Below are 26,042 nucleotides of genomic sequence, written 5' to 3'. Positions count from 1 at the left end.
CATCCCTCTACCCCCTCGTACAAATTAACACCACGGGTGAGAGTGTTGAGATGCCTGGAGACTCGCTGCTGTCTGCACACCCATCAGGAGGTCATGACGGCAGCCTCTCACTCATGTCTCCCTTTGTTCTCTTTCAGTCGGCGGCTTCCTCGGACGGCGGTGAGTAATGCACTTTTATTTGGATCCTGTTACATCCGCCTTCTTGATTTGGTGTCAGATTTGTCAAATGACCACTTTGTGTTCAAAATTCCAAGCAAAAACAACTGTGCAAGACTTTGATGGAAATCTTCAAGTCACCACCCAACCTTTGTAATTCTTCTTGTCATTCGAATGACCACTTGATATCTGCAAACAGTCGCGCTCCCGTTCCTATTCCTCTAGAGTTTCTGATTCGACATGCCGGAATGTTACCAACAAATCCTGCTGTGCGATCCAACGGCCTAACTTTAATGACCAAGGCAACGATGCAAAGTCATTTGCATTGGAGTCAGCCATTGATAACATTAATCTGGTTCTCAAAGCTACTTACAGTATCCTCACTAGAGTGCCGTTAATGACCATCAAATGTAAAAATGTTCTTGATTTTAAAGATTTAAAAGAAAGTCTAAAACATGACTTAAAAACAATGCAATGATGTAACTTAAAGAATAAAGGCGTACCACGAAATGGCTTGCATCAAAGTTTGCTTCTTATTAGATAATAAATTAAGATATTGAAAAATATTAAAATACAAGAAAAATATTTGTGGCCAACCAATTAGGCACAACGTGTGCACAAAATACAAATGATAATATTATATAGGCAATTAATGAGTATTTTGCTGCACCATGTCATCTCTGGGGCTCCGCGGTTCATCCGACAGCAGGAAAAAAACAAAACAATATTCACTTGAACAAGGTCCAAAAGATGCTCGTCACTGTTAATTGTCAGTCTAATGCGTGTGTTTTGAACCTTGCAGATTCAAGCGGCGTTCAGTTGCAGGGATGCTGCAGCCACAGCAGCCTGAACAGTAACGGCAGCCTTCCGGGCAGCCACCGGGGGCTTCCGGAACAACGCGTGGCCAGCTGGGCCGCCTGCTTTGAGCGGCTTCTCCAGGACCCGGTGGGCGTCCGCTACTTTTCGGTACGAGCCCACAAAGTGCTCCCTCTCCTCCTGCTTCTTTTGCCAGCACCACGATACGAGGCCACAAAGTGCTCCCGCTTCTTTTGCCAGCACCGCGACGCGATTCAAATGCAGATTTAGCACATTTTGGGTGAAAATCAGGATTTCCATTCGCCAGCAAACTAGCAAGTCAAATATCAACAAGGCACAGAAATGATAATGAGCCTCTGCTGCTTTCGCCAGCACATCATTTCAGAATTGTTGACCCAAAATCCGACAAAATGCATCCACGCCAGCTGTAGAGCAGAATTGACCTTTTAAAACCACATCTCCCAAAGCAAGGACAACAATGACAATACACGACATGCCTCTGCTCTTTTTATACACAGTCAATTTTTTTCTTTGCAGAACAGCTTTTCGAATCAGTGACTTCATTTGAGGAGCAATTTTCTCTCCACAGTGCAGACATTTAATAATTTGCGTGCTCTTTTGCTGTGCAAAGCTCCATTTTCTCCGCTTTAATGCGGTCCCAACCAGACGTCGGTGAAAAGGCTACTCAATCACCCAAGCACTTAATTCTAGTGTTCAACGAGCTAGCCGCGTGAATTTTAGGTTAGCTTAGAAATTAGCATGGCTTGTGGCTTATTCGTCGTTTCAGACCTTTGATCCGAGAAAAAGCTCTCCCTTTTGAATAAAAGTTTGAGCATCACTAGTCAATTTGGCGACCAGTGTTATTACTTTGGCTGCTAAATGCTATCTTGGTTGACAGTTCAATAGCTGTTAACAAGTCAATACATTCACGCTCCTCCTTCTTCACATCTGCTCCTTTTTGGCTCTGCGCTTCCCTGGCTGGCTAGCGCGGCTTAACTAGGTATTCGAGCCTCGACCTCCGACTACCCGCAGTCGGTGTCGTGAGGGACGCACGTGCATCCAGGCAAGCGAAACTCTTTGGAATCGCGGTTCATTCTCAGTTTTGCCATTCAGCATGTTTTCATGAGGCACAAAATGCTAACTTTGCGATGCGAAACCGCTTATTTCATGCCTCGTACTGTTCCCATTTTTTTTAATCAGACTCTGCCCTGACTTTGGGTCGCAAAACAACCAAATTCTGCCAAATGCTCATCTGGCTCAACTGTACTGCGGAACAGAGTTGAGCCCTCTTTTCCCAGCGTAATCAATAAAGCAGGAATGCAAAAGAAAGTTAAACTTCAACAGGCATTTGGAACTCAAAAAGGAAGTCGTCATTTATGTCTCCACAGGAATTTCTCAAGAAAGAATTTAGTGAGGAGAATATCTTGTTCTGGCAAGCCTGCGAATACTTCAGTCATGTTGCTGCGACAGACAAAAAACAGGTAAGTCCGCCGTATGTCATCACCCGGCGGGGTTCTCAAAGATGACCCGAGGTTCATTTCCCGTAGCTGTCCCAGAGGGCCGGCGAGATCTACAACAGCTTCCTGTCCAGCAAGGCGACCATGCCGGTCAACATCGACAGCCAAGCTCAGCTGGCTGACGACGTGCTCACGTCGCCGAGGCCCGACATGTTCAAGACGCAGCAGCTGCAGGTACGCCACTCGGGCCGCCGCATTTCTGGCTCAACGTCAACAAAATCCGTCAAGTCAAATGCAAGCCCATTTTGGCTTCAAAATGAACAAAATGCTAAAGTGAATTTGCCTGCCACGACCAGCCTCGTTCCAGCAAAGTAGAACTGATTTTCTCCTCATGAGGCTGTTCAAAAATGCAGCGTGCACTTCTTTTGCCAGTGTGAAAAGGCCTAATGTGCCCTCCGCCTTCCCATTTGCAGATCTTCAACCTGATGAAGTTTGACAGCTACTCCCGCTTCCTCAAGTCTTCCCTTTACAAGGAGTGCATGCGTGCCGAGGTGGATGGCCTCCCCTTGCCGGATCCATACCAGATCCCCTGCAGTCCTGCTCCATCCAAACACAGCGCCAGCTCGGACCGCTCCACCCTTTCCACTCCCAAGAAGGTGCTTTTTTTTTTTTTTGCTGCCTTTTGAAGGAACAAAAAAAAAAACCTCCACATCAGTTGAGTCATTACATCCTTTTGCCGTCTTACATTGCAGGACACCAGGAAGCAGCGATCCGGGAGGTCGCTCAATGAGGATAGCAGAGACGAGAGCGCCGACAAAAAACGGGGGATTTTCTTTTCGTGGTCGCGCAATCGGAGCTTCGGCAAGGGTCCCAAAAAGAAGGACATTGGCGACATTAATCTCGGTGAGTGCTACACACAACTTCAAGAAAGGACTTTTTTTTCCTCTAAAGGGGGATTCTCCCGATTCTTTATGCAGACTATTGGGGTAGTAACGGCCGAAGGGAGTCTCAGGGCTCCTTGTCTTCCAGTACCAGCCTGGAGATGCCCACTTCCTGCTCTGCTGGCAAGATGGAGGTAACATTCCACTGGGCAGATCACCATGGCAACACACAGAGCCAACTTTCCTTCTTTCATTCTTCTTATTTTCTAGCCCACTCATTTTTTTTTTTGGCGCACATTTAAGCAGCAGCAAACTCACATACTATAGAACGTTGCAACATGACCACACACGGACTTCCAGGTGGTGAAAACTCAAGCTTTCACCGATGACACCATTAGGAAAACGAAAACGCCTATGTCATTGGACCAAAGCAAAGTCTTTGCGAAAACAAAGGAAACAGCTTGAAGATTTAGCCTTTGCTTCTACCACTGCAATTAGAATGTGTGTCGATATGATGTTACATGAGGGGAATTGCTTACGCTGTCCACAATTTACATTCCAGAAGGTAAATTGAGTAAAAAAATAAACGTGGTGGAAATTCAGACATAATTGACATGACAATTGAGGGACTGTTTAATTAATACTATTTATACATGTGTTCTTTTAAAGTGAAAGGGTAAAAATAAAAGTATCCTGGTGCAGTATAGCAGGAACCAAGGGCGCAGCATGTTTTTAATTCCCGAAACATTGAAAAACATTAAACCCCTGAAATGGTTTTCTACTCACTTGCAGTCAGACAATCGGCACTCGGTGGGTGCGTGGGAGCGCTCCCCGAAACACTGCAGTGTGACGCTGCCCGACGGCTCCTGCTCCTCCATCATGCTTCGGCCCGGCGCCTCCATTCGGGAGGTCCTCCAAGTTCTGTGTCACAGCATCAATGTCAACGTGGCGGCCGTGGATCTCTTCCTGGTGGGAGGTGAAAAGGTGATCAAATCAAGTCCAGGACGTATGAAACATATACACACATTTGGGGAACAAATAATTGGTCAAGTTTAAATGTAAAATATTACGTGACACTACACTCTACTACTGAACAAGTCTACCATGAAATATGAGATTTTTTTTTTGGGGGGGGGGACTGCTAATGAAAGGAATGTATTATTATTATTATTTTTTTAAATTAAAGCCTTTAGTATTGGACCAAGACTGCATGACCCTCAGCTCACGAGATCTGCGACTGGAGAAGAGGACCTTGTTTCGGTGCGAACCATCACCATGACAACGCCTTGCGTGGCGCGTATGTCCACTCTTGTGACGATCGCGTTCTCCTCTTTCCTTTCAGACTGGACCTGGTGCCCATTAACCGCTCGGTGGGGCTGAAAGCCAAACCCACCAAGCCGGTCGCCGAAGTCTTACGCCCCGTGGTGGCCAAGTATGGCCTCCTGCTCACTGAACTGGTGGTGAAAATAGTAAGTTGTGTGGGCTCGGAGTGCCACAGGGTGGAGTACCAGGGCTACAATTACTCGTCGTCACTCGTGGGGTTTATTTGAGTCCTGTGGCTTTTTACTTTTATTCCGTGTTGCGCCGGCAGTTCAAACGCGTCGTCTGCTTTGTTGTAGAGTGGCCAGGCGGAACCTTTGGACTTGGGAGGCCCCATATCCAGTCTGGATGGCCTGCGCGTCGTGCTGGAGCGCATCGACCCGGCCTCAGCCAAAGGTACGGCGCTTACATTTTGTCAAATAGTGGGAACCGCTGTCATTCTGTTTAAAAGAAAAACATACATTAGTATCATTATTTGTTCAAATAGATCAAAAGAACAGAAATCCTTTCAGATTTCCACCAGTTTAAAACTTCATTTGTATAATTACACCCCTTGTGAGACTTTATGATTTTTTTTTTGAGGCAAAAAGAATATAGGAACAGTATACCAGTACTGGTATAAAACTAACTTCTCTGTAATAAACACCTTCCCTCTCACACACTCTCTACAGTTGACTATACAGTACATACGTACTGTCAAACATTATTTTAAGCATAAAAAAAAATCTACATTACCAGGAAAAAAAAACCTGTTGTATTGTAAGCGCCTGCCTTCGAATAAACCCCAGGTAAATAAAGAAATAATATCTTACGGGGCTCCAGACTGCTTCTCACTGCAAATTGTCATCGCTTTTAACAACACTGAGATATGAGATATTGAAAGAATTTTTTTTGTTCCCACTACATCCTTTTAAAGAAATTGAAATATATTTGAACAATTTACTGGCTTCTGATTTCAAAACTAGCTATCCATCAATTTGTTGTGACGTGATAATATAAGGTGATCATACATTTATTTGGGTTCAGTCGTAACGGCCCTCCGAGTTAAACCAGAACGATGACTAAATGAGTTTGACGTCCCTTATCAGTATGTAAAACAATGATTTGAATTATTACAGCCAGTATAGAATGTGTACAAATGTAATAAATGCCAGTTTATATTTCGCAAATAAATGCTCAAAATGACAATACTTGTTTTTGGAATCTGGGATTTATGTTGCCAGTAGTTTCTTGAAGAAAAAAAAAAAAACATTCATTTGACTTTTGGCTTGAATGGACGCGAATGCCAAGTTCTCACGTGTGGTTTGTGGTCCACAGACGCATCCAAGAGCTCCTCCCTCAAAAGCCAACCGCCAACCAGGAGTCTTTCGGCAACAGTAAGTCCATGGCGTCTCCTTCTGCGTCGAACGGAAGCCGTCTCCATTCACCCGCATTAACATTTGGGCCCATGCGACGAGCGGGAGTTTCCTCTTCACCCTAACGCGGCTGACTAACCGACTCGCATCCTTGCGACGCGGCAGGCGGCGACAAAGGACGGCGCGGCCCGATCTGGCCGTGCCCTAACAGCGCTATCATTGTTGCGTCTGCAGGGAGATGAGAGGTCAGCAGCGCCAAAGGAGTTTTGCGGGCGAGCGGGTGGACCGGACTTGGCGCTCCCTGGCGAAAAGAGAAAACAGAAAAAGATTAATATAGACGAAGCTGAAGGTAAACCTCCCTTGTTTCATCTCTCACTCCTGAGTTGTGATGTAACCCCGAAGCAGGGATCGCAAACTTTGAAGGGATTTGCTCCCAATCGGATGAAATCTCGGAAATAGCCGCCTGGAACCGAACTGGCAGACTGCTGTCTGTTTTGTGGGTGAATTCATGGCCGAATTTCATGTTTAAGTCAAACGGGGTCGGACCGTGTGGCACAGAGGATTTACGAGTCTCTTTTTTTATGGCGAGTTGTCAAGCTGGCATGTAGACGACACAAGGTGGTTCCATAAGCGAATGGCTTGACCAAATGAAGGTCCTGCACTAATATTTCTTGTATTCGACATCGCTTTCAGCAAAAAAAACAGATTAGTGAAAATCAAAATCAGCCTTTAGGGTTCACAGCAGTCTCTTGTATGACTGTCTTCAGGTGGAGACACGATAATGGCACCTTCTGCCATCTAGTGGAAGAGCATGTCATTGTTCTGCTTGCGACTATAAGTCACTGGCATAGAGAGATCAGATACAACATTTGTAGTAAATAAATCAGCATTTTCATACGAATCCAGTGAAAGTGAATTTTTTTGCACGGATGTGTCACGACACAGCGGGGGGATCACAGGGCTAGTACACGCGCTCCACGTTTGGTGGCAAAGAGGAGTTTGCTTTTGAACGACTGAAACAGCTGCTTGAAACGAAAATGGCACACATCCGGTGACTTTTCAAAGCCTGACTTTGGTCTGCGGGGGCGCTTCCTGGCCTATCTGCATGCCAAATGTCTCCATCTTGATGCCGCTCGCCAGTTTGTCAAACTAACATGCAGTAAATGATCCTTTTCCCGGTAGAATTCTTTGAGCTGCTGAGCCGGGCGCAGAGCACCCGAGCCAACGACCAGCGCGGACTACTGACCAAAGAGGACTTGGTGCTTCCCGATTTCTTGCGTCTGGTCCCCCTTCCCGCTTGCCCCTCCTCGGACCCGGCGTGCTCCACGCCGGACTCCCTGAAGCAAAGCCGCGAGAACGGCGGCCACCCTCGAGGGCCGCTGACCTCAGACCTTCGCTCCGAGAGTCTGGACTCCTCCCTTGGACACTCCGGGGCCAGGCGGTGCCTGATGCCCCCGTCTCGCCACTCGCCCTTCGGCTCCCACTTGTCCCCCATCCCGCGGCCCCCGGACGCCCGGTCGAGCCTCCACACCGTGGAGGAGGACGCTCACGCCGACTTGACCCTGGTGGGGGAGGGCGACATCAACAGCCCCAACAGCACGCTGCTGCCCGCGTCCCCGTCACCCATGCCGTCCCTGGAGGGCAGCCTGCCCGAGGCCAACTTCACCCCGCCGCCGCCGCCCTGCCCTCACCCTCAAGACGCGGACGCAAAGTCCACTCCAGGTACCGCGTAGTACACTAGTGCTCCCGTTTCCATTCCATTATTTCACCCCTTTGTGCACTTTATGGATTTGGATTCTCTGTTTGTTCGTCCGTTGATTAAGACCGACACTATCTTGTAAATATTTTGGTCAGGAATTTGAATTGTTGGCAGTACAATTTTGAAAATAAGTTGGGAATTTTGTGTCACTTATGGAACGTCATCCCACAGCAGGTTGCGGCTCTGTCAGGATGTGGAAGAATTGCTGTATCGGGAAAGTTACTAAAAAAAAAAAAAAAGTGCAATGTACAAATGGGCACACGCTGCTGTGGGAGGGCCTTTGAAATGAAACCCTTCATTTGTAGAGGTGCGGGACTTGAATCACATGACTTGCCACGAGCCAGAAAACACTCATATCGACTTTGACCTCAACGACATGACTCGCCACGTCTTGTCTACATTTAAAAATTGCACTTTCAAGATAAGATGCCATTTGTTTTGTTTTTGAAAGTTATTTCTGGTGTAGTGCGTGCAAACCTGCCAAGCCGTGCCGAGGCCATCACAAAGGGAGTTTTAGAGACGTTTTGGTTAAATTGGGAAAAAGAAAACGGCAAAATCCAAGGTTTGCAACTCGAACATAGGAGACACAGTAAGGATGACGTCGAACTGAGATTTTAGTCTCAGTTTAGCAAGATGAACTTCATGTCGGTTATGCGTTTAATGTAAGTGAGAGGCAACATGGACCATTAAAATAATATATGTGATTGTGAATGTGTTAGTACAGCTAACTAATGCAAATACGAGACACATATCTGATCGGCTGATATTTAGCATTTTATGCAAAACCAGTGATCGGTTGTGATGTCATAATTTGACGCGGTCATGTTAATCAATGTTTTGGGGCGAATTTTTTGTGTTTGTTGTTGGCCGGTACGATATGTGCTCGATATTTAGCTCCAAAATCCTGATCGCTTAAAGCCTAACAAATACTGAGTGCAAAGCGGCTAACGTGCAAACATAAAGTAGATTGTGAGTGAGCAAGATTGTACGATTTCATTTATGACTTACTTAACTCAAGTTACGACTTAACTTTCTTGAAACTGATTGGCACTCCATTTGACTCGCCGGATTTTTTTCTCACGGTAAAATGTGATTTGCTTGAAACTAAGATTGTGAATATTGACGAGGTTTGACGTCCTCCCACTTCTGTTCGTGACTGTGTGCCGACTCGAGCGGAGAGCCATCCCAAAGCAGTGTGTGAGCAGCATGTAGAGGACGTGCCGGGAAAATTTCCACAATGCTGCAGGATAACGTTCCAAAAAAAGCACAGTGGACACTATTTTCCAAACTATGTTGTCAGGAAGCGCAGTCTGGAGCGCCGAGACGAGCATGTCGGAGAAATAGCGACACTGATGGTTGTGATTGTGTATCTCTCTTTGGATCTGCCAATCAACTGTGTACCTGTCATTTAGTCCATGGAATAAAAGCTCCAATCGGATGTGATGCTGTTTTTTCTTTGATCCGCCTCCGCATGCCTTCTCTGTTCTTTGCCTGCTAGCGTCGTCCTTATCAGCTCCTTTTGGTGTTGCTGCGTGCGCTTTTTGATGGAGCGGGGGTGTGAATAATGATGTGTGCTCGCTCGGCTTCTATCGTTAGCCTGTTTCCAGCTCTGTGGTGTAGGTGGCGGTTACTTTTAGGGTGTCGCATTGTGGATTGTTTGCAAAGGCTTGATAGGATGCCATCTTCTTCTCTGGTTGCTGCATATCGTAGCAGCAGGTGAACAGGGATGCCGTGCTATTGGATTTGGAATTTTTCTTTCTGCCCAGGCCCGCACATCTTTCCTTTCCTGTCTGTCGCTTTCCACAAGCTGATTTGCAATTCAACATTTTTGCCCACATGAAATAACGGAAATTAATTCTAAAAATCAAAAAATAACATTTTAACACTTTTAACTGGCACACATGTTAAAAGAGGTTGTTAACCACTTAAAGCAACAACTACGGAGTAAAGCCAAAGAAGAAGTAGAACACTTAACAAGATGAACCCAGGTGCAGCAAGTGTGGCAGAATGGTGGCGTGGAGTCCCGGTTGAGCTTTTGCCAAAGAAAAAGCAAATTCAAGTAAATAAATAAGTTTCCCGTTTTGAAAAGCAGAACACTGCATTGTGGACTCACCCAATGAGGGGTGAGTCAATCATTTTTTTGAGGGGGCTTTTTTTTTTTTCCACATTTCCCCCCAAAATTTTCGGCTGACCTCTGGTTCTCTATTCCAAATGAACAGAGGATGCCAAAGGATGTCCTAGTACGTCATTAGTGCAAGCCAGTGGTTTACACCTAAAAAAAAATCCTTCATCACCAACTTTTAAATGCAGTAGCGTAGTAGGTTTATGTGTTCAACAAAAATAATACGTTGGTTTTATTGCTCAAAAGTATATTTAATATTATTTTAAGTCACTCTAACACTGTGCATAGTTTGAACATGAACATTGTGGTCCGATATAGGAAATTACTTAACACTGGTCAACAGCAAATTTTAATCAAATGGCTTCAATCAAATGTGTTCAAAATGTATTTTTGACACCGATTTTATAAATGTATTTTTTTCTATATTCTTAAAATATTTTCATTATTTGGTTTTAAGCTTGGCCAATAAAAAGCTTGCGCAATACGGGTTTTACCATGTGTTGTAATTTACAGCTATGACGTTTCAGAAAAAAAAAAAAAAACACCTGTTGCTGAACCTAACCCTTAACTCATCAATATTACTAAACATATTAGAATATTACATATCGCTGGTTTCGGACCAAAACCTTGTACCTCCAAATTAGTCACTTTTCAGGAGACCACAAAAATGGCAAGTTTGTTCAACCATTTGCATTGCATTGTGAACGAGAGCAAGCCATTTTCAAACTTTAGATTGATCAGTAATGTGTAAAAATACAGTAACACCCACACCACGCGTGAAGACTGACTAATAATATAGATTTTAGAAAAAATATGAAATTCACCAAAATGTGATTTATGAGGTTTTGGCCCGACACCAACGATATATTATTTCTATCATATTATTATTATTATGAAACCCGATGTTTTCTCAAGCTGAGCCATGGTTGTTATCTGAGCCCTGAGCAACTCTGATGACATTTTCAGTCGAGACAGCAAGTGGCAAAATGGCCACCCCCCGAGATGGACAAAAACGGGGGTCTTTTACTGCTTAACTCATATTCTACAAACGCAGTACTGTATTACCGGTAATCAGAATGCCATGTTTAGACAAGTGGGCCTGCACAGAATATATTCTTGTAAAGAACATTTGTGCAGAGCTTGGCATTTTACTAAAAATTGAATATCCGTTATTCGTCATCCGTCTGCAGCCTACTTTACCCTTCTGTCGTCCGTCATTCGCCTTTGTTTCCGGGGGGGAAAAAATAGTACCCGTCTATAAGCCGGTCCGCCTCTAATTTTAAACAGCCGTCCATCAACAAGTCCGACTAAACATTAAATAAATAGGATAGACGGACCGGTCCGTCACATAGATGGAATGCCAAGCTCTGCATTTCGGGGTTGACTTCCCCTTTAAAAAAAAAAAAGATCACAATGACTCCATGACGACTTTTGTATGCTGTAAAGTTAAATATTAAATACAACTATGCAATAATACAATGATTATTATGCCGTAAAGTTAAATATTAAATACAACAGAACTGTATTTTACAAATGCAGTGGATAAAAAATTATTCCACTGTAAGTACGCATTTTGAACATTTAATTTAGTGATTGTTCCCATTCCCCTACGCTTTGAGAATGACTGCTGTAAGCAATCTGATTGGACGTTGGCTAAGCGCTCTGATCTTTCCGTTGACTGCAGCATTCAAAGAATGGTCCTTGGACAAGCGCCTCAAAATCACAAAAGACACCAATTCAAACATAAAAGACACCAACTCCAACACTTGCTCTGACCTCACTGCCGTGTGCACAAAATGGCTGCTGTGCGCCTCCGCCTGATTTTTCTGCTGCCGCTGGGCGCCATGGTAACCTCATCCCGCCGCTTCCAAAGTGTCACCTCTGTTTTCTAGCCATTCGCCTCCTTGTTTTGAAACATAAAATAGCAATAATGATAATCACAGTAATAACAATAATAATAAGAACAACAACATCCAAATCCACAAGAACTTTTATCGTAATGTCCTACATATATATACACAGTATATATATATATATATATACACACACACACAGTATATATATATATATATATATATATATACACACACACACAGTATATATATATATATATATATATATATATATATATATATATATATATATACACACACACAAAATTCAAAATACATTTGGGGTTTTATTATCCTGTGATAAGACAGGCAACATGATTTTTTTTTTTAATCCACAAGAGGGAGACATCGCACAGACTAACAACATCGCACAGACTAACATTTTCACCGTGACCCCAGTTCCACTATTAGCCAAGTGCGGGAAAGTACAGAAGAAATGATGAATTAATGCAATTAATAAAAAAAATATATATATATATTACTAAAAATGCAGTGGTTCATTTAATATCCAACTATCTCTATAAACAATTTGGAACATTTTCCCCAAAACTGCCATGGAACAAAAACAAAAGACAACAGAAAATAACAAAAATATTAAATTATATTATTAAAAAAAATACACATTTAAGAAACCAGTTATGTCATGGAGAATATTGGGAAACTATGATAAATGTTTTTGAAGTGACAGAATTGCGGCACTACATACCAGCCTCAACACATCATTTCCTGGTGTGGTTGCTACCCAATCCCATTGCATTGTGTCATCCTTTTTTTTTTTTTTCTTCCTTGAAGGAGGTCAGCTGTTAGAGCTCAGAGGCGGTGTTTACATTACGCACTGACGCGGTACTGAATCACTGACTGTTTGTTAAGTGATTCCCAGCGGAAACTATTTCTTATACAGCAGCTGGCCACAATTGCGCAATGCTGTCGGATGATACAAAAGTCATGTCAAGCAGGACACTTTTTGTCCAATTTCTAATTGGATGAGAGTCAAAATAGTAACCTTTAAAAACAATGAATTGCTACCTGATGACGAAACTCCAAAACCACGAGGCTGGCCCTTCTTTTGGAATAAGGCTTACTAAAAAAAGGACATATCGGAGCTTCCTATGGCTTAGTTTTTTCCCCCCGATAATTTTAGCCAAATTCCGAATTCCAAACAAAAGTAAAAATAGCAAAGGTTTTATAACAATCCATTGTTAACAGATGACGAAAGCTGGAGGCGAGCCCTTCTTTTCAAATGCTTTTTCCCTGATAGTTTTGGTCGACATCTGTATTATAAGAGAGCAACTACCAGTAAGCTTTACAGGGAAGTCAACCCCCCAAAAAATTCTTTGCAATAATATGCGCCTTCACTAGTCTAAATAAGATATTCTGATTAATATTGCGTTTGTGGAATATGAGTTAAGCAGCAAAATCCACCTATTTTTAGCCATCTCTCGGGGGCGGCCATTTTGTCACTTGCTGCCGACTGAAAATGATATCAGATTTTCTTAGGGCTCAGATAACGACCAATCATGGCTCAGCTTCAGAAAACATTACATGAATAAAAAAAATACAAATTTAAGAAACGTGAATGTGATGTGGCAATGGTCTGAATTCCAAAGTTTTGTGTTTTTTTCCAATTAATTTTGTTTGGTCAGAATTTCTGATTCGTACAATCTTGGCGGTTTTGGAACCATGATGTAAGGCTTTGTAGTCCGTTTGCAAGGCTTTTTAAAAATATATCGTAAAGCTTTTTAAAAATGACGTCAATTTGTTTGCTTTCTTTTGTATTCGTCGCGTGTAGAAGCCATCTTAAGCGTTCCTCCTTTTCCATTTTTAGGCAGCACCAAAGCTCCAGGCGAGAAAGAGGCTTTGGCGCAGGAAGTGATGGACGTGGAGGGGGTGCACCTGGAGGAGGGAGCGCCGCCCGAGACCTCCCGCGGGGATGAGTCGGAGCTCAGCCTGAGCTTCCAGGGCTACGTGGCCGAGCTGCGCCAGTGCCAGAGTCGGATGAGAAACGCCCAGCAGATGCCTCACGGCACCGTTCGCCCGGACGAGCCGGACTGCAAGGCGGACCTCTTTAAGGCCACCGTGGTCTAATGGGCCCCAAACACCCACCCAACCCCCTACCCCTAAGAATCCACTACTGCACTTTGAAAGCCCGGAGGGAAGGATCAAACAACTCTGCATGTAAAAAGACATCAAGGCCTCCCCTCTATGAAATGATAGTTATTGTAAATTGGAGTTCTGGTGTTTTGGTATGTTCGGTCGGTACAATTTTGTGTTTTTAGTATAGCTTGACATTTCTATGACAAGCAATGAAAAACTTCGAATATGTCATATTGGTTTTTTTTGGTGTGCTTGTATGAGTTAATATTATTGAGTATGACTTGATAAAAACTCTACTATTTTTCTAATTTGGATTTTGAAAATTATTTTTGTTTTTTTTATTTGATATTTTCTCAACCATCCAAATAAATGATTATTTGATTTATTTTAAATTCCATTCAACAGGATCAATTTTGGTCCAAAGTTCTTAAATTATAAAACATTTTTCAACCATATTTACTGCTATTTTTTTATCTTCCATTTTTCGCCCAAATAGTTTTTTCAATTTTTGATTTTATTTGAAAAAAAACCAAACACTCAATTGCTTAAGAATCAACAAATGAATTCCTCCTTTGTGCTTCCTGTGTTGATTACTGATGGCTGAATATTTCCTGTACTTTCTGCTTCTGTGGTTGGTTGAAGTCAATTAAAAAAATCTTTGATGGCTGTCAGTCCTTTTTGAGTTGTTGACCTCCTACTCAATTGAAAATGATCAACATGTTGCTTTAGTAGCGCAGCCATATGCTGAGCTTGTTTGACCGAGCCATGATGACAGCTGGTGCAAATTAGAGGTTGGATAATGGGATGTTTTTTTTTGTTAGTTTTTATTATTTTGACACAGCATGTCCACACAGCATGTGCGGCCCCCTCAAAATGCTGGCCCAAAGCAGGGGTTCTAAACCATTATGTGGTATAGTGGAGCCATTTTATTGCTAATCAAACATTATAACCACATGAACCCCTAAATGCCTAATAGTGGCCTCGTAAAAAAAGTTCTGAAGATAGTTTTATTTTCGTGGGGGAAAAGCCATAATCCTCAAAAGAAGAATAACAATCATTTCTGTCGCGATGAACAGTTGCAATCTTGGGAGATTAAGTCACATTTTTGCAAGATGAAGTCACACTCAAAAATATAAAGGCAACACTTTTGTTTTTGCTCCCAGTTTTTATGAGATGAACTCAAAGGTCTAAAACTTTTTCCACATGCACAATATCACCATTTCTCTCAAATATTGTTCACAAACCAGTCTAAATCTGTGATAGTGAGCACTTCTCCTTTGCCAAAATAATCCATCCCACCTCACAGGTGTGCCATATCAAGATGCTGATTAGACACCATGATTAGTGCACAGGTGTGCCTTAGACTGCCCCGTTTTATTTTTGTGGAGTGTAATATCACATTAAAATCAAAGTTTAACAATGAAACAGGTTAGCTTCTAAAATGCAACTTTATCAATAATATAATTATTTTCACATATTGTCTTTTATTCTGGAAAACACTCCTTTAAACAGTAAAAACTATGCCCCTGAAAAAAAAAATCTCTATGTTCTAGGGAAAAAAATAGGTCTTTCTATAATAGCTAGTTTCGAAATTACAACTGTATGCACAATTAACCTGAAAGAAGAAGAAAGAAGATCAGTAAATCAGGTACAGCCGTGTTCTGTGCTTGCATTTTCCGTGTTTGCAGGTTACGTTGAGTGAGTGATTAATGTGTTTTTACACAGTGCAATTCTGTTGTGTGCATATGAAGACAAAAAAAGAATGCTGGGTGTTTTGGGGACAAGGGCTGGAACAGATTAATGGAATTTCCATTCATTACAGTGGGGAAAAGTGATTTGAGATACAAGCGTGCTCATGACATGAATTCAATCTCAAGGAACTTCAATCTCTTATTTGTACAACTCACCATCTTAAATTCCCGTGGAAATTTACTGGAAACTTTTGGGAGATTTACTGATAACGTTCTCTCATTTCACTTCACGCAAATTCTCACACATATGCATTCACTTCATTTCAATAAGGCGACATTCTTCTTTCGTGACATAAATGCTTCAGGCTTTCAAGCTATGGCTTTCCCTTGGAACTGTCAAGTGATGCATCAGCAACAAGCCGAGGAAGGCTGCACTTCCGCTCCAAGAGCACCCATGCCGCCCAACCCCCGAACCCCAACTCCTCCCTTCATCCCCCCCCCATGCAGGTCTGTGAGGGAGCTTGTCAAAGTTGAGTCAAAGCAGAGCGCGCGGGACGTCCGCGGCGGAAACAACGGTCGGGAGGCGGCGGCCAGAATGAATACGCCAGAATGTAGACAAGCCCAATGACGGGACAGGATAATACTTGCAGGGATCCCCGCGCGTAAAAGCGCAGTGAGACGCTTCAAAGTTCCACACATGACGTGACGGCAGCTTTTGTTTTTTTCTCTCGTCGCGCGGCTCATCGATGCAAACTTCCACCATGACATACGGGCTCTTACTTTTTCTTCCAGTTATCCTCAGCACACAGGGGGTAAGTAGAACGCACATTAAAAAAAAAAAAAAAAAAAAAAAAGGCTAAACATGAATGTTTCTGTGATCACTTTCTATTTGTTTTCAGCCTGCGCACGGGACCGTTATCTCCAAAGAGCCGTATGCAAAGAGTCAAAAAGGTAACGCAACACATTCTTGCCGTCAAAGTTGAGAGACAAGCATTCTCGCTGTTCTAGAAAATTATGAAAATGCAGAGAGTTAAGCCTTTGCACCGTTGACATCATTTTGTGGAAATGCTGAGAGAACATCCGCACTACTGTCAAAAAACTATTCTGTGGAAATTGGAAAAGAGTTTCAAGCCCTTCAATTTTTTCCATTGCCACTGTCCTTTAAGTCTCGCTTTCTCCAATTATTGTTATAGTACTGGAATTCTGAGAGACAAGCATTCACACATACTACTGCCAAATTATATTGTGGGAACACAGTCGAGCATGAATACTATGTTACTTCTATAAGTATACACCAGGAGTGTTGAGAGATAAGCATCCACAAATATACATATCGTCACTGTCCTGTGAAAAACACGTCTCTCCAATTTTGGAAACTTTTGTAATTTTCACTTTAATGCGATGTCTGTAACGTGGACACATGATTCATGTAAAAATAAGAAAATGAAAAAAAATAGAGATGTATTTTTCACATGACAGCGACGACATATACTGTGAGAATGCTGAGAGTCAAACGTTGAAACTTTTGTTTCCTCCCGTTAACAGTTGTCACCACAACCGGCAAAGAATGTGCCCTTCCATTTCGGCAGGGCGGAAGAATTCATCACCACTGCATCACCGTCCTCGCCTCGAGACCGTGGTGAGTGCTCAAGGCGGAGGAACAGGAAAATAGTCAAGTGCGCTGTCATTTTTACGCATCCACAGTCAATTTCGTCTTTGTATTAAAAACAAATGGAAAACTTCTGATGGAAAGTACTTCAAAAGAGCACTCACTGTGTGCTTTCTTTTGTCTTCCCACAGGTGCTCTCTTACGTCTAATTTCGACCGGGACCGAAAATGGGGCTTCTGTGCGTCCGAGCGAAGACATCCCAATGGTTAGCATTAGCATATGCGCTATGTTTCAAAAGTTTGGGTTCACCCAGACAATGTCACATTTTCCATGAAAACACACCATTGTATGTCCCATCCACTATGCTGTGACACAGCGTGGTATGCCGTCACAAAATGATCTTTATCTGTGTTCATCTATCTATGCCTGCGACGTGTAGTGACAGGCAGAACAAGTAAATGCTAAAATACACCGGTCCCTAGGGAGTTACGTTGCAGAACCGCCCCGCAACAAATGAAAATCCACAAAGTAGTAACCATAAATGTTCTCATTTATATGCTGAATATTAATACATCTTTATGACCCTCCCCACATTTTTATTAACCTTATAAACTATTGGTTATAACACGAAATGGTAGGCTATTATAACTAACAATATTTACTTGCATGGACATGCAGTTGTCTAAGCCAGTTCTGTTTTGGAGTGTTTTTTTTTTTGTGTGAAATGATACCAAACATTGGACATTCTCTGTCTTTTATGTCCTTTTTCTCCTGGCTCTCGCTTACTGGTTCGTGAATGTGGTGTGGTATTAGCAGAGCTGGGCATTCCACTAAAAATTGAGCATCTGTTATTCGTAATGCGTCTGCAGCGTGGGTACCTCATGGGTACGGCCTCTGATTTTAAACGGGCTGATTTTAAACGGGCTTCCGTCAGCGATTCCGACTGCAAACTTCAATAGCCCCCCCCCCCCCAATTTATTTGTGAAATTGGGTGGCCAATAATTATTGGGCAGTACTTATCAGTTTAAGTTGCAGTCAAATGATGTTTACCTATAAGGGTTATAGACCTTTTTTTAAAATTAATTCTGAAACTTGGCCACAGAGTCAAATATTCATAACTTTCTGTAAATTATGTACATATATGCACTTTTTCTTAGTCACTCTGCTTGTTTTTCTCCAGTCTCTGTCCACACGTCACGAAGGACCACCAATCCATGTCGGTTGAACCCGTGCCAAAACGGCGGCATATGCACGCTCATCCCACAGGGGCCCACGTTCGAGTGCTCCTGCCCTGACGGCTTTTCCGGAAGACTGTGCGAGCTCAGTGAGTACGCCGCGTTTGGGGTTGCGTACTTTCATTTACGTCATACTCGCTAAACAGTAGATCAATCAAAGTGCTGATTGCTGGTGTTCAAATGGTAAATGTAGGGCTGAAGGTGCTGTGCTGGAATGTTTTGAATGTTTATAAACACAGCTCTGCATTAAATATAAAATAGAATTTCCAAATGTAAAAAAAACAGCATCCACTACACAGTAAATTACTGCTGGGTAAGAAATAGAAAATGTACACTGTGGAATGGAAAGAAGTCCAAAACTGCACAGTCAGGTTTCTTTTGTTTCTTTCACCTTTGTTACCTCCGCCGTGTTTTTTGTTTTGTTTTTAGAACAGTGCTACGAAACCATACACCTGCGCCATTATGACGCCGGAGAGTCTTGGGGGCGCATCTACCTCCGCAACGTGGAACAGTGCAAGTGCCTCGGCGGCAAAATCGAGTGCCAACGAGCCCGCTACAAGCGTAAGACTCACGTGACACGGCTGTGTTGTTTGCTTTAGTAACCGGCACATACGGTAGCACATAAATTAAATATACACAGCTCCTGGCCAAGATATTAAACGTGCCACACCCTTCCTTTGATCACGATGGAAGAAAAGACAGATTATATGACTCACGGTGACTAAGGAATGGTATTTTGGGACACACCTACAGGTCCATTGGAGGTGGGGGGGATCATGGGTATTTACAGTAGAAAAAGAGCAAAACCGCAGCGGTGCTTTCACGCTCCCTCGAGCCAAGCTGATCTTATCATGGGAGAAAAGAGACCCTGATTAAAGCTCCAAGCATCAGTGAACGGGCCCTCCCGGCCATATTTCATGGCCAATCATCCGAATGATCAAACATAAACATAAAACAAAGTATTTCATTTTGCGTATTTAAAACAAATAAACTATGTTGCTAACACTAAACGGAATGGCGGAGCAACACATGTACTCTGATAACACCGGTCAACAAATTTTTACACATTTTTAAAATCAGATATGTAAGTAAACTTTTTGGGATTATTTTTTTGCGCTGATTCCAAATCGAGTCCGCCCTATTTTTTTTTCTCTACCACATTATATTTTCCTAATAATAATAATGTAATAGAAATAATATACACTCCAAAAACAGTTGGATGAAAAATAACACAATTTTGAGCCAAAAATGTATCCACTATTTGGGTCAATTTGACCCACCTTCTTGAGTTGTTTTGTACCAAAACAGCCCAATTTTTGGGGTTGTTTGGTACAAAATTACCCATTTTTGGGGTTGTTATTTTGTGTTATTTTTAACCCAACTGTTTCTAAAGTGTATGATGGAATACTGTATAGTAATATATTTAGTAATTTATGAATTAAGGGTTAGGTTCAGCAACAGGTACATTTTTTTTTTCTGACAGGTCAGTTAAGTTAAAAGTCAGTCAGTTAAAATCTGTATTGCGCAAGCTTTTGAAGCTCAAACTTAAAAGAAAATCATCTCAGAAACCTAAAGTGCCAGGAAAAAAGTAGAGAAATTTTTTAAAATCTGCGTCAGAAAGATGGTGAATGACACAAAGCTGTCTCGAATTAAAATTTGCTGTTAAGCAGGGTAATATAAAGATTCTCACCGGCGCTGACATTATGCACTTTTATCTATCTAGCGTGCCGCTCAAACCCATGTCAGAATGACGGAACGTGCCGAATGATCACAGCCACCGGCAAGGAGGTGTGTAACTGCAGACAAGGCTATGGCGGACCGCACTGTAGCTTCAGTAAGTACAACCAAATCTGACATTCTTCTTGGTTCTTTCTTTTGGCGCCACTTCCAACATCCTCCTACCGCAGTGAGTATATCCCAACTGCGACAACGAGGCGCTCTAAAACAGCCAAGCCAACATTAAGCTCATGTCCCCATGCTGGCTGTCATGTTCAACTTTTTACCTTCCTTGCTATTCCGCCTTTTATCTGTGACGTGCATGCATTCACAACCAACAATGAGGCGTTCTAAAGCAGCCATGCCAGTGGACTCTCTGTAGGGAAGATGCATTTTCAGGGCGTAGGCATGGCTAGCTAGCTTACTGTTGTACCCGATAACTGCTGATGCATACTAAGGCGCTTAATATCTGATAGAGGAGAGGAGGGGCAATCATTAAACAGTTTTTCACCATTTCAGTTTTCCTGATTTTTGGGAGCAAGGCTAGAATGGGACCAATTCACACACTCGTTTTTATAGTTTAGCTTTTTTTTTCAAATTGGAAGGAAAATATTGCAAAAACGTTTTTTTCCTCAAACAGAGCCAGAAAGCGAGTGCTACAACAGCCGGGGCACGAGCTACCGAGGAGTGGTGTCCACGACGGCGTCTGGCGCCCGCTGCCTGCCGTGGAACTCAGACCTGCTATACAACGAGCTGCATGTGGGCACGGTGGTTGCCGCGCCCCTCAGGGGCCTCGGGGAGCATGCCTACTGCAGGTGTGTGTGTTGTGCGCGATTGCGGCGGCACCCCGCGAATTGGCTGCCTGTTTATAGCATCCATTATAGAAAAAAAAAAAGCAAGCTTGTGACAGAGTGAGACAATTTTACATTCAATGAATTGTTGTTAAGTTTAAATGAACTTAATTTATATATCGTGGGAGGGGAATTCTATTGTCACGGCAGCAATATCAACACATACAGCATACGCTCGTATTATTAACGTAGTACAATCAATACAAACAAAAGTAAAACTGAGCAGCATCGAGAAGGGATTAAAAAAACTTTAAATCTAATTTTAGCAAGAAAAACCAGAAGATTAAGATGTACTGTATGTCAAAAGTAATAAATAGTTGAATTATGCTACAGTAATATTAGCTGTTGTGTCTTTGCTTGTGTGAAGCACATTGAGTTACCTTGTGCATGAAACATGCAATATAAATAAAGCTGCCTTGCCTAATATTTGTACAATTAGTGAGAAGTGTAATCATATTTAATGACATCATGTATAAATACATCAAATATGGGCAGCGCAGACAACGTGATGATAGGCAACTCATATAAGCTTAAGTTCTGCCGCTCCTCAAAATAGAACCTTGAGAGGAATTACGCATAATCACACACAGCAGTTGGCCAACAGAGATCTGTGACAGTTAGGTCCAACACACAGAGGAGGTGCTGCAAGAGCTTGTTTTTAAATAAGTAAATTATAATTAGACGTGAATATTTTACTTGTTATTACTGATCTATTGTGTTTAATGTTTGATCTTTATCACTGACAGCACCTTGACATAGCCGCTTTAGAGATCAAGTTGAATGAGTTGATATGCAATTTTCTGCGCATACTCATGGTTTACTATTCACAAATTCATCTCTTGGTGTTTTTTGGTGCCCCCCAAGCCACGAGACGCCACCAAAGCCCTGTCTGTCTGAATAGGAATTGGTGTTAAGGAAGTATGCTTAAGTGATACATCTTGACTGAGAGATAAGATTTGTATGTCAGGGAGGAGCTAAGTTTAGCCTGGGTTGGTGGTGGAAGTGGTAGAGGTTTTGCCAAATGTGCACATACTTGAAGACTTTTTATAAAAAAAAAAAAAATCAAATCATTTGATGATGGATATGTCATTCAAACTGCTAATGTAGGCAATTCTAAACATTTTTAGGAGGGCAGCAATTACTCACGTTTTTTTTTGCTATTCCAAAAAATTCTAATATTGTACTGTATGAATTTAATATTTCCAGACGGTAATAACATATGATTGTAAAATGTTGTAATACTTTTACAATATCTTTTTTCATCCATGTGAGAGAAGAAAAAAAAATCCTCCCAAATATTTTCTTGAAAATACATTCTAACAAATAATCCAAGTGGCATGAACATAAACATATTAATAGTTTTAATCCAAAATGCTTAAATAGAATGAGAACATGCCTGTGTGTGCAGGAATCCTGATGGCGACAAGATGCCATGGTGCTACACTCTGAATAAGGGCGCCATCTCCTGGGAGTACTGCGCAGTGCCCTCCTGCAAGATGCCAGTGTGTGAGTATGGTCAAGGAAAAAAAACAACAACACTAAAGTGTCATTTTTGGCATGAAAATGAAGAAGCTACAGCAATAACTAACACATTTCTTTCCATAGCGTCTTCTCATAGGATGAACACGAACACGCTCCCCGAATTGGGTGACTCAGACCACCCCATGCCAGCCAAGAAGCCGGTGTGCGGGACAAAGCACAAGAAGCGGGTGTCCATGGCCAGGGCAAGGCTCATGGGAGGAAACTCAGCCCTGCCGGGAAGCCACCCTTGGATGGCGGCCATTTACATCGGACAGTCAGACTTCTGCGCCGGGACTTTGATCGCCTCTTGCTGGGTCATCTCGGCGGCGCACTGCTTCTTCCGCAAGTATGTCACCACTTCTTCGCAAAACAAATTGGCCGTGACAAAATGATTCTGTTTCCTCATTGGAAGGCATGTTGGTGGGAAAGAGGTCTTCAGAGTGGTGGGAAGTCAGGGACATGCCTTTTAGATTTTTTTTTTTTTATCCTATCAGATTTCAGCCTGTGTATTAGTACCATGTCAAACTAATTCAACCAGAGCAGTCAAAACTAGTAGTGCTGTCCCATGTAACTAACTACAGCATTACTAACCCCCAATGGGAGTGCTTCTTTAACCAATAAGATTTCACATTTGCTTCAAAGGTCCAACATGTCAACGTTTTTCTGTCCTCTGATTGGTTGGCGCAGCGAACTTTGACGAGCAAATCAAGTCTGAACACAGATTTAAATGACGTGCTGGAGCCCATCCCAGCTGTTCTTCGGGCAGCAGGCGGGGTGCACCCTGAATTGGTTTCCAGCCAATCGCAGGGCACACACAGACAAACATTGGCACTCACAATCATACGTAGGGACAATTTAGAGTGTTCAATTAACCTAGCATGCATGTTTTTGGAATGTGGTAGGAAACTGGAGCCCCCAGAGAAAACCCACGGAGAGAACAATGCTAATTCACACAGTTATGCCGGGGCTGGATTCATACCCACGTTCTCTGTACTGTGAGGCGGACGTGCTAACCAGTCATCCACCGTGCCGCCTCCAAATTTAAATCTAGTTGGGGGAAACATTTTAGCACAATCCTGTCTAAAACAACCAGATGTCATAAAAGTACTGTGGTACTTTGACTGACCAGTGACCCAACTTACAAATCCTTCAGGTCAGGAGCGGTCGTTTGTGTTCTGTGTTATGTGCAAGCTTCGAACATGTTGCTGCTTGAGTGAAGTTAAGAAAATAAAATGGAAAATGCAATTAAGGTACTGTAATAACCTGTAATTTCAATTTTGTCTGCTTATGACAAAATTAACTATGTCAATAAATCTACATTTCCATTAAACTTCCCCAAATTTGCCATTACAGTGATTCAAATTATTTTCTTATTTGCAATATTTCCAACATTCCCCATCATAACTTCCCACGGAAATTTACAGCAAACGTTCCAGAAATTTCCCACCCCTTTGCAACTTTAACTCCAACGTACAGAGAACCCTTCTCACCATGTTGGTTGTGTGTGTTTTTTGGTGACTACATCAGCCCCCTGATGTCGCAGGTTCGCGTGGTGTTCGGCCAGCACCACTTCAACGTCAGCGTTCCCGACACGCGTACCTTTGGAGTGGACAAGTACATCTTTCCCAAACAGTTCTCCGTGTTCAACCCGACGCTCCATGACATTGGTGATCACACACACACACACGCACACACGCACACTGATGAATCACCCAAACTAAATGACCTCATGCGTGCGTGCGTGCGCAGCTGTGCGTCACTGAGCAGCTGCGCCCCTGCGCACCTCCTCCCCTCACAAAAGAATCAAAACAAAAAAAAAGTTTACCGTTTGTTTTTTGCTTGATCTCCCATATGGGCCAGTTCTGGTCAAACTGAAGAAGCAGGACGGTCGCTGTGTGAAGCGGACACCGTTCATCAGGCCCATCTGTCTTCCCGAAAAAGGCGTGACCTTCCCAGACAACTATTGCTGCTCCATCAGTGGCTGGGGAAAAATGCATGAGAGTGAGTGAGATCATACATATTTTTAAATCATTTATTCCTTAAAAGAACCTCCCGCACATTTGTTAAAACGCACATTTGTTAAAACACACTTTGTGAACACGTTGTACGCGCGCTGAGCCTTGAACGCACGTATGACATGTTAAAGATGCAGTAAGTGAACCACTATGTGGCAAAAGCTGAGGATTAGTGAAATCTAGTTTTTTTTTATTTTTTAACAGAAGCAGATGGTTATTCAAGCCTGCAGGAGGCGGGAGTGCGGCTGATCCGCCATGACACCTGCAGGAGGCCGGAGGTGTACGGCAACCACGTCACCTCAGACATGATTTGCGCTGGCCTCAACGGCTGTGTGGACGCCTGCGGGGTAAGAAGGTGACATTTGCAATGTTGGCAAAAATCAAGAGATGTTGAGATCTCAAGTCCGACCAAAATTCCCAAACTTGAACACCATACAATAAACTCTGCTGACGCAAAGATGGAATTGACGCCCTAACGCCCTCCCTCCCAATTTTTTAAATGTATATCTACCCCAAACTATGATCACACTTAAACTCATTCACTGCCATTGACGAATTTACTTGTACTTTCACAGTTCAGCCATTCAATACCAGGAATTTATTCATATTTCTTTCGAATTTTTTCAAACGTTAGGGTAAAAGAAGGTCAAAAATGTCCGGCAGTGAATGAGTTAATATCATCTCAAACTCATTTTACGTTACCCTACAACAGATGAAGTTTTAAAATTTGCTGTCGTCTTGTGACATCTTAAGAGTGTTACAGAATCATAACATAAATAGGGTACCTTTATAAATGTATTTTGCAATAATTTTTTAACTTTTTGTTTTTGTTTAAGTGTTAGTTTAGCAATTAGCATTAGATTAGTAATTAGTTTCTTGTATTATAAAGCAATGTGCCAAAAAGGACTGTTCACTTTGGGTATGCTATTGCCGTCTCTAATGCAGCTATGCATGTGTACGTTTTTCACAGGGAGATTCTGGGGGCCCACTGGCCTGTGCAAAGGACGGCGTCAACTTCCTGTATGGGATCATCAGTTGGGGGGAGGGCTGTGGCCGCTTGGGAAAGCCGGGCGTTTACACTAAAGTGGCCAACTACATGGACTGGATCAATTCTGTGATCAGACGGAAAGCCAAGAAGACGTGAAATGAGATTTGTAAATAGTTTAATAATAGTATTTTGTTTATATTGCTTTGTTGTTGATAACCTTTCTCCCACTGTAAAACAATAAAAGACTGAATAAATACTTTCAGGGGTAAACCTTTACCATATCCCTCTGAAAATGACTTTCTTTTCTTATATCACAACATTATCATAAAAATACAAATGTACTCTTTTGAAACTTAAGACTTTGTAATTGTCATACTACATTATTCCCTTTTGATGTCAATTTCCATCTCATAATATTTTCACATTTAAAATTTGACAAATGACAACTCCAAACAGTTTAAATTACGCAAAGCGAGCTGAGTGTTTGGCTAGTGGCGTAAAAGCTTTTACGACGCACTGGCATGCAAAGTATGCATTTCTTTTGGGTGGTCACGCCATTTTCCA

The 26,042-nt window shown here is 42.4% G+C and overlaps 2 protein-coding genes across 4 annotated transcripts in view; both read left to right on the top strand.

Moving 5' to 3' along the window:
* The window catches only part of LOC147151090 (regulator of G protein signaling 12-like), a 28,062-nt gene extending 13,539 nt beyond the window's left edge, over positions 1 to 14,523 (top strand). The window contains exons 4-18 of the mRNA XM_086053941.1: positions 138 to 159; positions 959 to 1,122; positions 2,361 to 2,453; positions 2,520 to 2,663; positions 2,903 to 3,085; positions 3,182 to 3,332; positions 3,407 to 3,504; positions 4,103 to 4,294; positions 4,497 to 4,570; positions 4,653 to 4,779; positions 4,930 to 5,026; positions 5,948 to 6,006; positions 6,220 to 6,334; positions 7,168 to 7,707; positions 13,584 to 14,523. Coding sequence (XP_085910067.1) covers positions 138 to 159; positions 959 to 1,122; positions 2,361 to 2,453; positions 2,520 to 2,663; positions 2,903 to 3,085; positions 3,182 to 3,332; positions 3,407 to 3,504; positions 4,103 to 4,294; positions 4,497 to 4,570; positions 4,653 to 4,779; positions 4,930 to 5,026; positions 5,948 to 6,006; positions 6,220 to 6,334; positions 7,168 to 7,707; positions 13,584 to 13,843 — 2,319 coding nt within the window. The 3' untranslated portion in view covers positions 13,844 to 14,523. The remainder of the gene's footprint in view (positions 1 to 137; positions 160 to 958; positions 1,123 to 2,360; positions 2,454 to 2,519; positions 2,664 to 2,902; positions 3,086 to 3,181; positions 3,333 to 3,406; positions 3,505 to 4,102; positions 4,295 to 4,496; positions 4,571 to 4,652; positions 4,780 to 4,929; positions 5,027 to 5,947; positions 6,007 to 6,219; positions 6,335 to 7,167; positions 7,708 to 13,583) is intronic.
* A 1,565-nt stretch (positions 14,524 to 16,088) lies between these two features.
* hgfac (HGF activator) lies at positions 16,089 to 25,754 on the top strand. Of its 3 annotated transcripts, XM_086053976.1 has the most exons (14): positions 16,089 to 16,355; positions 16,443 to 16,494; positions 17,089 to 17,182; positions 17,344 to 17,417; positions 18,333 to 18,476; positions 18,817 to 18,948; positions 20,111 to 20,221; positions 20,744 to 20,918; positions 22,363 to 22,460; positions 22,560 to 22,821; positions 24,003 to 24,142; positions 24,336 to 24,476; positions 24,695 to 24,837; positions 25,461 to 25,754. In XM_086053976.1, exons 1-14 carry the CDS (start codon positions 16,290 to 16,292, stop codon positions 25,632 to 25,634), a joined length of 1,806 nt encoding a protein of 601 aa, XP_085910102.1. In that variant the 5' UTR covers positions 16,089 to 16,289; the 3' UTR covers positions 25,635 to 25,754. The 3 variants fall into 3 exon arrangements, with proteins under 3 accessions (XP_085910102.1, XP_085910088.1, XP_085910093.1); XM_086053962.1 differs by having other exon boundaries at positions 22,363 to 22,821; XM_086053967.1 differs by having other exon boundaries at positions 17,089 to 17,219; positions 22,363 to 22,821.
* The last annotated feature ends 288 nt before the right edge of the window (positions 25,755 to 26,042 follow it).

The sequence above is a fragment of the Filicampus tigris genome, chromosome 2 (assembly GCF_054856515.1).
Source record: "Filicampus tigris isolate MCC_2025a chromosome 2, RoL_Ftig_1.0, whole genome shotgun sequence".
Taxonomy (NCBI): domain Eukaryota; kingdom Metazoa; phylum Chordata; class Actinopteri; order Syngnathiformes; family Syngnathidae; genus Filicampus; species Filicampus tigris.
The sequence above is the reverse complement of the archived record's forward strand: the minus strand, read 5'-3'. Positions and strand labels throughout refer to the sequence as shown.

Bases quoted from the DNA above. Each gene is read 5' to 3' on its own strand.
- hgfac (XM_086053962.1), top strand. From the start codon at position 16,290: ATGCAAACTTCCACCATGACATACGGGCTCTTACTTTTTCTTCCAGTT. The intron at 17,183-17,343 runs GTGAGTGCTCAA...GTCTTCCCACAG, and splicing joins GTCCTCGCCTCGAGACCGTG to GTGCTCTCTTACGTCTAATT. The intron at 24,143-24,335 runs GTGATCACACAC...CATATGGGCCAG, and splicing joins CCCGACGCTCCATGACATTG to TTCTGGTCAAACTGAAGAAG.